The following is a 14812-nucleotide window of genomic DNA, read 5'->3' as shown; positions in this document are numbered from 1 at the left end:
TTTTATTTGGCCGGGAGCGCGGCTCTGCCTCCCGGCGTTGTCTTACTCCAGCTGGGAGGACTGATGGGCTGTGGTTAGCGGTTGCACCTTTCACCTCCGGAGCTGGGAGCGCAGACATGACCGGCATGGCAAGTGCCTGGCAGTGGCGCCGTCCCCCGCCCGCCCGCCCGGCTGAGCCTGGCCAACCTGGGATGCGAGATCTGGTACCTTCAGGCCCAGATGGGCACCGTCCCGTTGGCCACTTGCCTCCAGCACAGCAGCGCCCCCTCACCCTAGCCGAGCAGAAAGGAGCCTGACTCCTGGGGCCCTTGTCCCATCAGCCTGGCCCCCAGCTCCCCTCCCCCGTCGTTGACTTCAGGTCTCAGCCAGAGTGTCAGAGATTCGACTTTTCCCCCAGACACCTACTGTCCTCAGAGTTGCCTCGTCACACATCCCCTCCATTGTCTCCCTGGCACTTTGTGTTCACGGATGTGGTGGTTTAACCTCTCTACTGCCTGCAAGGCTTTATCCTCCGGGGAGCAAGGCCCTCTCCGCGTCCCCTGTCGTGACCCCGTATCTGGCACAGAGTAGGGACTCACTAACGATTTGGGGTGGATGCATGAACATAAATAAGCAGCGGATCGTCAGAAGGGCGCGTTCCAATTGAGCATCTAATACGAAGTGGGCACTGCACGTGCTACCTGAGTTCCTCTTGGTCCTCACCCCACGGGTAGGGAAACCAGGGCTCAGAAAAGCCAGACAATATGCTCCAAGCCCGATGGCTAGTTAGGCATACAGCCACACCTGGAGCCCTGCTTGGTGTGCAGCCAGGTAGCCCTAACCTTGAACCCCCGAAAGACCACTGGTCTGAAAAGAGGCAATCGTGTGACTTCTTATTAAAGATCGAATCAGGAAAAAAAGAAAGAGGGGGAGAGAGCTTTGTCCACCTACTGTGTGCAGAGGGCAATGCCAGGTGGCTTCGTATACTCAGTCTCACTTTAGCCTCGCAACCCCCTGGAGAAAGGTGCTGTTCCCAGTTTTCTGAGGTGCAAACTGAAACCCAGCGAGGTCTAGGGACTTGCCTGAAGGGACACAGCTTTGCACATACAGGGCAGATTACCCTATTTCACCACTCCATAGATCCCCAGCAGTTCCTTAATTCCAAATTGTGCCCCCCTTGATCAGATCTGGGCTCCTGGTACAGGTAGGGCCATCATTGCAAATTACAGCCAAATCCAGCCTGCAGTCTGTTTCTGTAAAGACAGGTTTTTGGGGGGAACACAGCCATGCATGTTTTTCACATAGTGTCTCAAGCTGTGTTTTCCCACTGCAAGGGCAGAGTCCAGTAGTTGTGACAGAGACCTTAAGACCTGCAAAGCCCTAAGATATTTACTGTCTCCCCTTTTACAGGAAAAGTTTACAGCCCCTAGGGCTTGTGAAATGGCTGGCCCTCTTTTATCTAAAGCCACGGGTGGCTAATTCTTCCGGTATAACCCCCCCTTTCTCAGACTGTACGGTTTTAGAGGCATCATAACCATACCGTCATCCCCCCAGCTAGAGCCCTCTGCATAAGCATTCCACCTTTTCCTGGAACGGAGACCCCATTGCTTTGCTTCCCACTTCATTTATTCATTGATTCACTCAGTCCTTCATTGATCTCCCGCTTACCAAGCCTTACTCAGCCCTGAGGACAGAGCAGTGCACAAAAGAGAAGGTCCCTGCCCTCATGGAGCTGGCATTTGAGTGGAAGAGATAAATGATAAAAAAAAAAAAAAGAAGAAGTAAATAACAAGAAAGTGCTGATGATCGCGAGCCCTGCGGAAGAAATGAGAAAGAACACCATCTCCTCCTTGAGAAAGGCGAGGGGGAGGAGAGAGTCCCAGTAGGGTGGTTGGGAAAAGTCTTCCCGCGGAGTCAGGACTTCTGTGTGATGGGAAGGAGCAAGCCAGCCCAACATTCCAGGCAGTGGGAGCCACAGGGGCAAAGGCCCCGGGGCAGAAGCATGCTCATAGCAGGCCATTGCAGCCAGAGAATAAATCCAGGGTGGCGACTGGTTGGAGACAAAGCTGGAGAGGCCAGCAGGGCTCCCTGGTGGGGCCTTGTGGGCCAGGGCAGGGAGCCTGGCTTTTATTCAAGGTACAGTGGGAGGTCTTTCGAAGATTTTTAAAGGGGAGAGTGCCATGGCCTGATTCATACTCATCCTCGCTGCTACGTGGGACGTGCATTGTAAATGGGCAGCAATGGAAGCAGGACCCACTACAGTTGTCCCCCCAAGCCAGGGCGGTGGTGGAATTAGGCCGGTGGATTGAGCATATGGGGTAAAAGTAGAGCTAGCCAGACTTGCTTCTGGAAGGCAGGAGGGGAATTAAGGCCAATATGGAGATTTTTGCTCGGAGCCAACAGCCACTCAGAGGGTGGCGGTGCCGCGTGATGATGAGGCCTAGGCGGCTGGGAAGAGCAGGTAGGGAGTGGGGGTGATCTGGACACGTCGGGTTTGAGACATCTATTAGGGCTCCCCGTGGGATGTCAAGCAGATAGATCTATGAGTTCGGAGCTCAGGGGCGAAGCCTGGGCTGAGATATAAATTTGGAAGTCATCAGCATACAGATGATATTTAAAGCCTACAACGGTTCCCCAAACCCTCCCCCCTTCCATAACTTAATCATTCATAGGACAGAACATTTTCAAAAGATCGGGGACCAGGAGAGCCTGTTATCCCTACGCCAGCCCTTGCAAATATGCCTCCTTGATCTTGGCCGTGAAAACATAATCATCGGGCTTTAAAAAATCACAGTCAGGAAAGTTCAAGCAAGTATGTGAAGTCACAGAATTTATTATTCAAAATATCCCTCTGCCTTGGGTCTTTCCAGCTACCCGGTGACAGGACATGCCTATAAGCCCTCCTCGCCCAGGTTTTTATTCCTCCGTTTGGGTGCCTGTAGTTCCCTCCTTAAGGCTTCGCTGTAGCAGACCTTCCTCCAGAGGTGTCAAAGTCTCCAGCAGGTGAGGGGGGACTGTCCCAGATTGTAGCAAAGGTGTGCCCGCCACCTCCTTGGAAGCGGGCTGCCGCCCCTGTCCAGGGTGCTGAATTTTGTTCTTTCTCCGGTTCCCCGCCGTGTTGGTGGGCGGCACCAGGAGAGAGACTGAAATTGGAACGGAGACCTACTCTTTCTCACACACACCCCAGCTGGTGGAAGCAGAACTGGAGAGAAGAAAAATCAAGAAGCAGAAATTGTCTTGGTCAAGGTGGCTCCTAGGTGGCAGCTGCTAGCAAGAGTGGAAATGGCTGGGCTGTGGGGAGGGAGCCACGTTCAGAGAGCTGAAAGTTCCTCCCTGCAGAGGTGCTGGGGAGGCCGGAGGGGCGTGAAGCAAGCTGGAGCAGGTGTCCTCCGAGTCACCCCCCTCCTCCCTCCTCCCACCCCCGTGTCCCAAGCCTCTTTGAGTGGTGTTTTGGAAATATTTCCAAGCGCTCCAGCAATATCCTACATACTCTGTTCCCCTTCCCCTGGGAGATGCTGTCCGTGCGGGGAAGGTACTTGCTCCCAATCCAGCTAAATTGTTATTGACTTGTGTTCTCTGCGTTCTGCAAACATTTCACTCAGCCGTCGCCAGCGAGGCCAGGAATCCCTGCTAGGGCTAACGGGGAAACCAGCTGTGCCGGGCCATTTCTCCTGCTCTTCCTCATCGATCACGGAATTAAACTGACAGGAGGAGAATTTCAGAGCAACTTGGGAGGGGAAGGGACTGGGCCCGGATTGGACGAGGAATCCGGGACCTGGGGACCAGAGTGCTGGAAATAGGGGCAGGAGGAGGGTGGACTTGCTTCCAGGGTTGTGGCTGGCAGCAGGGGGTGGGCCGGGTTTGTTTCTGAACTGTAGGCTGGTCCAGGCCTGAGAAACCCAAGGAAAACACACAGACGGCGAGGTTGTTATTACTGCTTCATGACCACGAGTGAAACTAGTGGGGTTTTGTAGACAGAGGAGAGAGAGAATAAAGCAGAGGCCACGCTGGTGAGCCATCGGCTGAGGACAGCCCCAGATCTTTATCTTTGCCTAGAAGAAGAAAAAAGATGTTTTTTAAATTAGTCACCACTATTTTTGTATCAGAGGATTTGATCTAAAAATCGAGATTCTGGCCTCTCTTTAGAAATCAGGTCTGCCTACCCCTCGTCCTGTACATAGGCCTTTTTTTTTTTCATTTGCCGCAGTCCACAGTCCTCCCTATAGTCACCCACCCAGACTGTTTATCTCCTTCACATCTTTACCTGGCCCCTTCAGGCCTTCCCACTTACAGATCCTGGTGCAGACAGCATCCTAGCTTGGCCCTTGAGACAGTGCTACCGATTCTTTCCTCTTAGCCTCTACTCCCAACCCAAGGCCTATCCCAAGAGAAGAGGAAGAGACAGCTATTGTCAACCAAGCCCCTAGAAGAGGGAAGGCCCCCCCCCCAGGCCTGAGACAGGAGAGTCGGGGACACCTTCCAGCCTTTCCTGGTTTCTTTTTCTTTTTTCCTCTGCAATGAGTCACCTTCCCCTGCCTCCCCAGTCCACACAGGCTGCTCCACATCTGTAACTAATGCAAACACATGCAGGACCAAGCCCCAAAGCCCCCAGGCTTAGCCCAGCCCCACGGCCCTACCATGGGCTAAATCCACGATAATCCAGGCCAGGAGCCTTCACCAACCCCGCTGGATGGCGAGCTGCCAGTTCAGCCGCCTGAAACTCCTCTGTCGTCCTGCCCAGGACACCCAGAGCAGAGAAAGGCTGACCTGCTGGCTGTACCAGGGTCCCCTGCTTCAAGGGGGCCAGAGTCCTTAGCACCGTGATTAATGACAGCAGTCGTCACAACAGGCTCTGTAGCCAGTGCCCACCCTAGGCCACTGACATCAGACCCTCTGGGGGTGGGGTCCAGGTATCCAGTTTCCTAGATGATTCTACCGGGCCATGGGGTGGGAATCAATAGCCTCTTGGGAAAATGGCTGATGCAGTCAGGTGGGTGCTGCCAACCACGTGGCCTCAGTCTATTTCATACCTTTCCTGTTGAGGAGTTCCTTCCGAGGCATCTGGGCTGGTGTCTCCCCCTGCAGGGCGGGCAGCTGAGACACAGGACCACATGCGTGTGTGACAGGAAGGCCCCAGGACCAGCCTGATCTGAGCTCAAGTCCCCATTGGGGGAGTCTTCCCTAAAGTCCTAGAATGGCTGCTTCTGCACCTAAAAAATGGGGAGTAACATCACCCAGCTCGTGGGATGTCTAAGTCCACACCCAGCGTGCTGCCTGGGGCCCGAAGAGCTGGACCTGAGTCCCGAGGCCCCATTTAACAGATAGGAACACTGAGGAATGGAGTTAAGCAGCTCCCTTAAATCCCTCAGGTGGCAGAGGGTCCAGAGCCCAGTCTCCCACCTGCTGGCTCTGAGCAAAGGGCTTTCAGGTCACACCTAGTTTCTAGCTGGACCAGCTGTGTTTTGAAAAGGCATATCCCTGAAACAGCCTTCTTGTACCCATTAGCGCCACTCATTTGACCTTAGGTGCCTGGCTGAGTGCCTTTTATCCTGTGAGCATCAAGTGTGTGCCTGCTGTAAACAGCCCCTGGGTGCAGACCCATCTGAGGGCCTGGGGATCTTGCCCGCAGGGGCTGTGAGTCAGGAGGAAGGGGGTGCTGGCCCCTCACATTGTGTACGCCTAGTGTCTCCAGCACCCTAATGTCCCCAGGGGTGGGGGTCACAGGTTGCTTGTGTCCCCCGTGGCCTGGGACAGCAGGCCACTGAGTCTGAAGGTTGTGGGGCCTTGTTCCAACCTGGAATCTCGCCCTCCACTCTCCACTCCAACCTCCTTCCTCTCCCCTCGAGGGACAAGCTGGGGAGAGAGCTGCACCTGGCCCCTCTGCTTGCGCAGGCCTCACCTGCCCTTTGTTTCGGGGAGTAGCAAGCTCAGGGCCCTCCTGGAACAGGCAGAAAACACCAAAATAAATGCAGTCTTCCGTCTCCATGGGCAACTAGCACACAGTGCATTGGTTACCCTTAGGTGGGGACATTGGCCCAGTGTGGCCAGATCAGCCAGATTCAGGAGAAACTAGAAATGGAGATTCTTGTGTAGCCTTTCCTGTTTTTACATGTTAGAACTAATTTTTTTTTTTAACGTTAAATGATGTCAGCAAATCTAGATGCTCTTCAGTGAACCCGCCACGTGAGGCCCTGCTTCGGCCAGGCCGGGGGGTGCGATGAGCAGGCGCCACTGTGCAGCACACCCCTCAGAACAGTCCCCTGGGAGTCGAGGGGGCTGGGACATTTCTCCAGGGGGCTTAAATCCCTGACACTGCCGGCCTGCTCCGTGCCCTGGCCATGTGTGCCCTTGTGGCCAGAGACACCCCTAGGCCTGCGGGTGGGGAGCCCTTAACGTGTCCCAGAGCTGCCCACTTACTCTGAAGATGGCTGCCGGGATGGGGCACCCACGGCGACCACTGCGGTTGTCCAGGGCTGGTACTGCTGTCCCCAGTTTATAGAGGAGGGAAGTGACCTGCCCACGTGCTCTCAGTAACAGCGTCCATTAATGACAGCAAGGATGGCTCACCTTAACTGAGTGCCTACTGCGTGCAGGGCACTGTTGTCAGGGCCTCCAGTAACTGCCAAGACTGAGCACAGAGAGGGGAGGCCCCTGGCCTCAGGTGGCCCAGCGGGGAGCAGCCGGCTTCCATCTGATCCCAGCAGCCCGGCTCCAGCCAGCAACGCCATCAGCTCCAAACCCAGCATCCCGGGTGGTCACACCTGCCTCTTGTCAGGGTTCCTTTCAGAGTTCCCTCCTCCCCGGACCAGCCACACTCTTCTCCACCGCCCCTCCTCCTCTGCCTTTCCTCAACTTCTGCCTCCAGAACAAAACCCCGTGAAGTGCTTTCTCTTGTCCTCCCGACAGCCCCCCACCCGCCCGCTCGCGCCTCTCTCCGCCCGCCTGTGCACGCAGGGCGACAGTGCCAGCCAGGGACAGGAGAGAGACGCGGGCTGGCATTCTGTCAAGGAATTAATTGAAAAATAAAATCATTAGATAGGAACTCCAGAAATGCAAAATGGTGGTTGGAGGGTGGTGGGGAGGGGGGCAGGACTGGGGGGTTGTTGGGGGACGGCTGAGCTTTTTGTCAAGTTAATTTCTCGGGTATTGATGTTTGGTGACATTCACTTGTTGTTTATCTTCGGGTACAGCTGTAATACTGAAAGAAAACGCACAGCTTGTTTCGTTTATTTATTTTACACCTTTCTCCAGTGCTGCATTATGTTTGTTTGGTGAAAACCCACTGAGGCTTTTGATGTCAGGGAAATGGGATTTCAGCAGCTGTTCCTGGCAGGCAGGGCGCGCCACGTGCGGGCAGAGCCGGCGAGGGGTGCTAGGTGTTGTTTGGTGGGGACACCAGGCCCGACGTGTGCTCCGGGGGGGCCCGCTGGGGGCCCAGCCTGAGCCAGTACGCCAGCCCCACTTGTACTGAGGGTGCAAGGCTGGTGCATGAACTCACGAATCCTCACCACCTCCCCGGGAGATGGATGGGTCCTGTCTCCACCTTCACCGTACAGATGAGGAAGCCGAGACCCAGAGAGCTGAAGTGACCCACGCAAGTTCACTGCGTGTTAAGTGGCAGAGCTGGGACCTCAGACTGTCTGGCTTTCAGGGCCCTGGAGTTGCCCTAGGTCGCTAAGGACTTCCTCGCCCCACCACTGTCGTGGGACCTAGCCCCATGGGCTCAGTCTCCTCTGGGAGCTGGGCCTCACTGCTTTAAAGGCTGCCAAACCTGTTCTTCTTCCCCGCCTTTGCCTGCCCTACCCCCTGTGCCTGCTCAGGGCCCACCTTCCTCTGAATCGGCCCAGCACCAGGCTCTCTCCTTCCTGTCAGTCATTTCACGGGCGTTTAAAGAGCCAAACGCCCGTGGGGCAGCGTGGGTGCTGCACGTTCCCACCCTGGCACGTCTCATGCCACTGGCCTCCCCTCAGACCCCAGGCCAGCCCTGGCCCAGGGGAGGAGGGACCCACTGTCCCAGGAGCTAAGCCCCCACCCCATTGTTAGCGGCCGGGAGGGGCGACAGTGGCAGGCCCACAGGCCCGATTTTGCTGCTCTTCTATTTCCCAGCTCCTATTACCTGCCTACAAATTCAATTTCCAGAGGCCATTGTGCACCTCCAGAGCCCAGCGATTATGAGGGAACAGAACACCGAGGAGGGAGGGATGGAGGGAGGGAAGTGAGTGTCTGCGCCGCGGGCGGCCGCCCCTGTCCCAGCCCATCGCGTCCCCTCTCCCTGCTCATGACTGACGGCAACGATGACTAGGATGCCCATAGGATGCCCAGCCCGAGGCTCCGAGCGCCTCCCACACCTCCTCACCCTCGCTGGGGGGCCAGCCCCACCGTGTGCCCTCTTCGCACCCCGCTCATCATCCCCTTGTTAGACAGAGGCCCCTGGGCTCCCACTAGGTAGCAGGCAGTGTGCTGAGGCAGGGGCATGGCCATGAGTGGGACAGCTCTGTCCCCTAGCAAAGAAACTGCTGTGTGTCGGAGGTGTGAAGTGCTACGAAGCCGGGAGGGGGCTGGAGATGGGGGTCCTGGAGACAGTGGCTGGGGACTCTCTCTGAGGAGGGAACTTAGAAGCAGGCATAAGCTAAGGGGGGTCTGGTGCCACCAGGGTGGAGGTCTCGAGGTGGCCGTGCACTTCACAGGCCTGGGGAGGGGCCAGCCAGGCGATGCCCCGGGATTGCCTCCCTGTGCCATGCGGAGCTCCCGGAGCAGCAGTACCTGTTCTGGAAGGATCTCTCTGGCAGCTGTGTGGGAAATAGATGGTCGTAAGGATGAAGGCAGAACAGGGAGTCCGGTGAGAAGGCGGGAGTGCTTGGGTCAGGCAGGTAGCGCAGAGAAGAGATGGGCCAGTGTCGGGGCAGCTTCGTAGGAATGAGATGAAGAAATAGCCTCAAAGAGGCCAAGCCACTTGCCCAGGACCACCTGAAAGAGACCTGAGATTCTCCGTCTTGAGGGCAAATGGTGGGCTGGGCTCTGGGGAGACCCCCCTGCCTGCAGGGAGCCCCCAGCCCAATGGGGAGATGATGGCCAAGGGTCACAGGGTGATTTGTTCCACCTGAAGGACTTCACAGCAGAGGTGTTGTTCAAGCCAGGGAAGGAGAGGAGATTAGGACATCTCCAGCGGCCTCCATACAGGCCCAGTGTTGTCTGGGGGTGAGGCTGACCATTAATGAGTGGTTAGACTAGCAGAGGGACTGACAGAATCAGTCTCACCCCAGAGCCTAACCTGCCCCCACCCCCTTCCCTTCCTGGAGGTCCGAGGGGACCAGCACCCTCTCCAGCCTCCCTTTGTCTCCCTTGAGCTCTCTGGGCAGCGCTGGGGACGTGTATGAGAAGTGGAGAGACTGTGGGCTTTGGTGTGGCTTGGACTCAGATCCTGCCTTCACCACTTCCTAGCCGAGTGCCCTTAGACTAAACCTGTCTGTGCCCAGTTCCCTCACCAGTGAGAAGTAATAATAATGCCTCCTTGTGGGATTGTTGAGAAGATGGCGATCCGAAGCACAGAGTAGACAGTCGATAGCGTTTGGGGCCCAGAGGAAATCTATTTTGCTGAACCCACAACTCTCTTCCACACTGTGCCTCTGCATCCCCATCGCCTCACAGAGAACTCCTCTGAACCCTTCAAAGCCCAAGTCAAATAGCCCGTCTTCTCGAAGGCCACCTCTAATTGCTATTCCCTCCATGCCTCCTCTGGAATCCTTGAGCACCTAGTCACCCTGCCTTTCCTGGACACCTGCTGGAGGCCAGCCGCCCACGATACTGTTAAAGAGTCTGTCGTGCCCAGAAGACAGGGCAGCTTCCGCTCGCTTCCCCAGCTCTCACTTGACTCAGCCTCTCTGGAGGCTGTGGCTCCCCCGACACCAGGCAGAGCTTCATTAACCTCCAGCCTGCTGGGAGGGGTCTTCCCCCCTCCCTTTCTACATGGAGCCCTTTCCTGGGTGGGTGGAAGGTGGGGACGGGGTGGCCGACAGAATAGGAGCGTTCGGGGGGCTGGGAGTGGTGAAGCTGGAGACTGAGCCTCAGTATTTATCTCTCTCCCTGTTTTCTCATCCCCTGTCCTTCATCCCTCCTGTCCCTCATCCTCTGATTCTCCCTCCCCCCATTTCTTGTCTCATTTCTGTGTCCCTCTCCTCCATGTCTGTGTCTCCACTCCGGTCTCTCATCACCACTCCCCTCTCTTCCATTCTCCAATTTCTCCCCCCGGCCCCCTCCCCATTTTGCTCTTCCCTCCCTCCCCGCTCCCTCCCGCTCTGTCATCTCTCTCTTCCTGCCTCCCAACCCTCTCTGCTGTTCTTTTCTCCTCTCTTGCCATCTGGGCTCCCACAGAGCCCCCGAAGAAAAAGCGGTCTGTGGTGTTGGACGAGATCCTGGAGCAGCTGGAAGACAGTGAGAATGACGGCGAGGAGCAAACCCTTCAGCTGTGAGCTGGCACCGAGCGGGTACGTGGCTCCAGGGCCCCGGGGACGGGGGACAGCCGCTCCGGCTTCTGTGCTCCCCATCTTGGGGGCCGGGGGCAGCGCCGCCTGGCGGGGCGGGAGCAGCAGGCAGCCCCACCCTCCGCCGGTCCAAGGTCGGGGGGACAGTCGCCTTAGCCCACTGCCTGGGCATCCCAGGCCCTGGACGCCTGGCAAGCGCCAGCAAACGCTGACCACACCTGCTGTGTGCCCGGGACTGGAGGGCCGGAGAGCAGGCAGGGCGCAGCCGCCCGGGGAGTCCCTCGCCCAGCACGGGGACCTGGAAGCAGCCACAGACCGCTTCCCGCTTCCCCACCCTCCGCCGCATCCAGCCCAGCTGTTGGCTGTTCTCACATGAGTCCTCCCACTTCCTCCTGCTCCCAGCAGCCCTGAGACGCAGACGGGGCCCCATCCTGCAGGTGGGAAGGCCGGGGTACGGAGGGACGTCGGGGCTTGTGCCCCAGTGCCGCCAACCCGGGAACAGTGACCCCGGTGAAGGCAGCTGTATGGAGCTGGGCGCTCTGGGGACCCCAGCCGAGTCACCTAACCTGCCGGGCCGCAGCCTCCTCCTCACTGACTGGTTGCCGCTGCACAGGGCTTTAGAGAGAAGGAGAAGCAGTAACCGCTGAGGAACGCCAGGCACCGCGCCGAGCGTGTAAGGCCGGCTCCAGAAGCTTCCGTTCTTGCTCCCCCCTCACCACAGGGCTGCTGAGCTGGAGTCCCCACCTCGTCTGCCCAAGGGACTGCCCACAGCCTCAGACGTGGCCTCAGTCCTGTCCCATCCCCGCCACGTGGGACCGTGAGCCCTGGGTTAGTCACCAGAGCATCCTCCGTCTGCACTGACCAGAGCCATCACGAAGCACCAGTCTCTGAGCCCAGATGCCAGGCTCGTTGGTTGAGCTCAGCTGTGTCACTAACGGCGGACACCCTCTGCTCACGGGCTGGGGGCCCCGTGAGGTGCAAGGCAGTCCCCGGCCCTGGCAAGCAGTGTCCCAAGGCTTATCCCAGACTTGGGGCACCCATATGCCCACATCTACTCCCGCCTGGAGATCTGTGCCCAGCGCACGCCAGGAGACAGGACGATGAGGAGGAAAGAGCTACAGCCCATCTGCCCTGGGTCTGAATCCCAGCCCGGCCGTCCCCATCTGTCTGGCCTTGGACCAGCAAGGTCCCCTCTGACCCTCAGCTTCTCTTTCTCTAAGATGGGGGCGATCTTGTGCCTACCTCAGAGACCGTGCTTGGACTGCATCAGTCACTCCAAGTAAAGCCCAGAGCACATGCTCACCAGCATTTTTGTTTACTTCTTCATTTGGGACAGCTGGAGGGGGCTCTGAGTCGGAGCCCAGGGATGTGCGTCAAATTTGGTCTGTATGTTTTTCTGGGAGGAGGTTCCAGTCCACGTCAAGCAGCTTTCGGAGTGGCCTGGAATCCAAGCAAGGCTGCACAGCGCTGACAGCCCTGCGAGCAGCAGCATCGTCCCTGTGGGGCAGGTGCTCCCTGGTCAGTCCGGGCGCATCCCTGGGACTTGATGGAAGTGACAGGCATGGACCCAGCGCGGCTCACCCCCAGTTTGCATCAGTAGGGCATCCCACCGACGTCAGACCACAGCTCTGGACGGAGGCCCTCAGGTGACCAGCCTCCCAAGTTGCCGTGAGTCTCAGAGACGACAGGGCTGGGGTCCGCCCCTCCCTCTCCACTGCTTGGCCTGTTAAGGGCCATGCGGGTTCATCTGGTTAAGTAAGATCCAGACCGTGGGCCTGGCAGGAAGGAGGCAACACTGGCACCTGCTTCACTGACCCAGGTGACAGCACTAGAACGTCCCCAGAGCAGGATTCGCCACCTCCTGGGGTCGGTGCGCCAGCTCGGGCCCTGGGTTCCTGGTAACCATCCACCACTCACTAGCCTCGCGAGGGCGGGCCAGTGACTTACCCTCAGTCTTCTCATCTTTAAAGTGGGAGGAACAGCACCTCCATCGCTGGGGTGTTATGAGGCCCAGAGAACTCCCGACCCTGCAGGATGTGACTCTGTCTGACCCCAGGGCCTTGGTCTGTCTTTGACCTTCATTCGTGCTTTACTGCATTCCCGGTGTCCAAAAGAAAAAGCAGGCAGGCAGCAGGCCGAGCCCAGGGGAAGCTCAGGACCAGCAGGGGATCCAGGGGGGTGGGAAGCTAAGGGCCTGAGGCTGTGACAGGAGGGAGAGCCCCCAGCCGCTCGCAGGGGGACCATGTCCCGTTCCCTCCCTCCTGCCTTCCCCAGCCTGGCCTCTGCACCCCTACCCCCGGGGGCTCACTGGGTGGAGGGATCACACCCATAACCAAACAGGAGCAACCACTTCAACTCCCCTAGAGATCTTGGGGCTCCCAGTCATCCCACCTTCATGCCACACCTGGCTGTCACAGAGCAGGAAGCGGACTCCACCCACACCCAGGAGCACTGCGTTCTCCATGCAGCCAGAGGGCTCCAGCGGGACCCATGGACTGGATCGTAGCAATTGTAGCTTAAAACCCTTCAGCCCGCCCCCTGCCTGGCCTCACATGCACACTTAGAATGAAGTCACACTCTTCACTGAGACAGGAAGGCTCTCCCTCATCTGACCCTGCCCTTGCCCTTCATGTACTGTTCCCTGACCTTTACAACACAGTCCCACCCCAGGGCCTTTGCACTTGCGCTTTCCTCTGCCTGGGACACCTTCCCCCCACTTTTTCCCTGACAGTTTCCTCCCGCAGCCCTGCCATTTTGAGATCTTGGTTTAAGGTCTCCTCCCTCGCTCAGAGAGACAGCCTCCGGCCACCTTACCCGGAGGAAACACACTCAGCTCCTCTCTCAGACCCGGCCCCCGGCCCCACAACCCTCCTCGGATGATCCTGTCCCTTTCAGCCACTGCACCTGGCGCAGGGGATGGCCTGGAGTTGGAACAGTTGTCCCGAGCCCTGTCCTCACGCCTTTGAAAGCAACTCTTTTAACAGGAGCTATTAAAGCTAGCAGCATTCTTATTTGTCATTATCCCCTTCATTATTGCTGTTACTCTGAAATGAAGTGAAGTGTAGCTCGGTAACAATAAAATAAAGCCAGGTACTTAGCCTGGCCCAGAGCAGGGCCCATCTGGGAAAGACGGCCCTTTGAGGAAGAAGTACTGCGTGAAAGCATTTTAGGAGAGAAGCATCCGTCCAGTTTGTGCTGGATGAACTGGGGAGACTCCGGGCCTTTGTGTCAAGGCAGTGGGGAGACTGATGGACACTGTCACCAGGGCAATGGGGCACGGAGGAGCTTTCAGGGAGGGGGCTTCAGTTGAGTTTGAGTGATGATAGGCTGTCCATGGCCTCAAACCGCCAGAAGACCTAGGAGAGGAGTTCCAGAAATAAGACACAGAGGTCATGGCTGAGGAAGGGTGGCCTTCTGATCCTCGTGTAGACGGGAGCCGGGCCAGGAGACAGGCTCACCCCTTCTCAAAGGCATCTGTGACCCCCAAACGGTCCGGAGAGAGCTAGGAAGAGCACGTGATGGGGGCTGGACCAGAGCAGGCGCCCAGGAGAGGACAGGGGATGCCGAGAGCCGGGGGGCCCTGCACCTGGACGAGGCCTCTGGGCTCGAGGTGTTCAGGAGTGGGGCTTGGGTGGCAAGGGGAGACCTGGAGCGGGCAGTTCCCAGAGTCGGGAGCTGGAACCCGACTTGTGCACCGGACGGCCAGCCCCTGCCTGCTCTGACCCTCAGGGCCTGACTCCTGCAGGTGTTTTCCTGGGCTCTCCTGCCCACAGCTTCTGGTTTGGGCAGAGGTGAGCAGCAGCGGGCGTCTGGGGGCTGGCGGAGCCGAGAAGCCAGGGCATTCCTCCCCCTCCCCCTGTCCCGGGAGCCCTGGACTCTGGTAACACCACTGCCTCCCCGAGGGCCCCCATTGGGGGGTGTTGTCACCCACTGGCCTCTGCCTGTCCGCCCCTCCAGCTCCTGTGTAATGAGCTCCCCACCTGAAATCCCCGCATGGAACTAATGGCCTGTCAGGCACAGCCAGGAAGCGGAGGGAGCTGGTGGGAAGGGGGGCTCGGCGGTGACCTCGGGGAGGAAGAGAGGGCAGCAGAGTTGGGAGGATGGGGGTTTGGTTGGATTGTGCAACTGGGGCCCCAGAAAGCTGAGCAAATGGAGCCCCGGGAATTGCAGAGGCTTGTAGGGGGTGGCGAGCTAAGGGCATGAGACCCCTGAGGAGGGAGCGGAGCGAGTGTGCGCGGCTGGGCGGGGCGGGGCTTGGCAAAGGAGGAGAGGCAGCCGAGGCCCCGGCCTGGTGGGGAGGGTGCTTCGCCGACACCTCTGGATGGGAGAGGGTCCCCGTCAGTGTGGGAGGG

The 14812-nt window shown here is 58.2% G+C and overlaps 1 protein-coding gene across 6 annotated transcripts in view; it reads left to right on the top strand.

The window, feature by feature from the left end:
- The window catches only part of RBM19 (RNA binding motif protein 19), a 131513-nt gene that overhangs the window by 94475 nt on the left and 22226 nt on the right, over positions 1-14812 (top strand). For 2 of the 6 annotated variants that reach the window (XM_072952878.1, XM_072952879.1), the window contains exon 24: positions 10351-10463. In XM_072952878.1, coding sequence (XP_072808979.1) covers positions 10351-10448 — 98 coding nt within the window. In that variant the 3' untranslated portion in view covers positions 10449-10463. The other 4 variants (XM_072952873.1, XM_072952874.1, XM_072952875.1 and 1 more) reach the window with 4 other exon arrangements.

This window comes from Vicugna pacos, chromosome 32 (assembly GCF_048564905.1).
Source record: "Vicugna pacos chromosome 32, VicPac4, whole genome shotgun sequence".
Lineage (NCBI taxonomy): Eukaryota > Metazoa > Chordata > Mammalia > Artiodactyla > Camelidae > Vicugna > Vicugna pacos.
The sequence above is the reverse complement of the archived record's forward strand: the minus strand, read 5'-3'. Positions and strand labels throughout refer to the sequence as shown.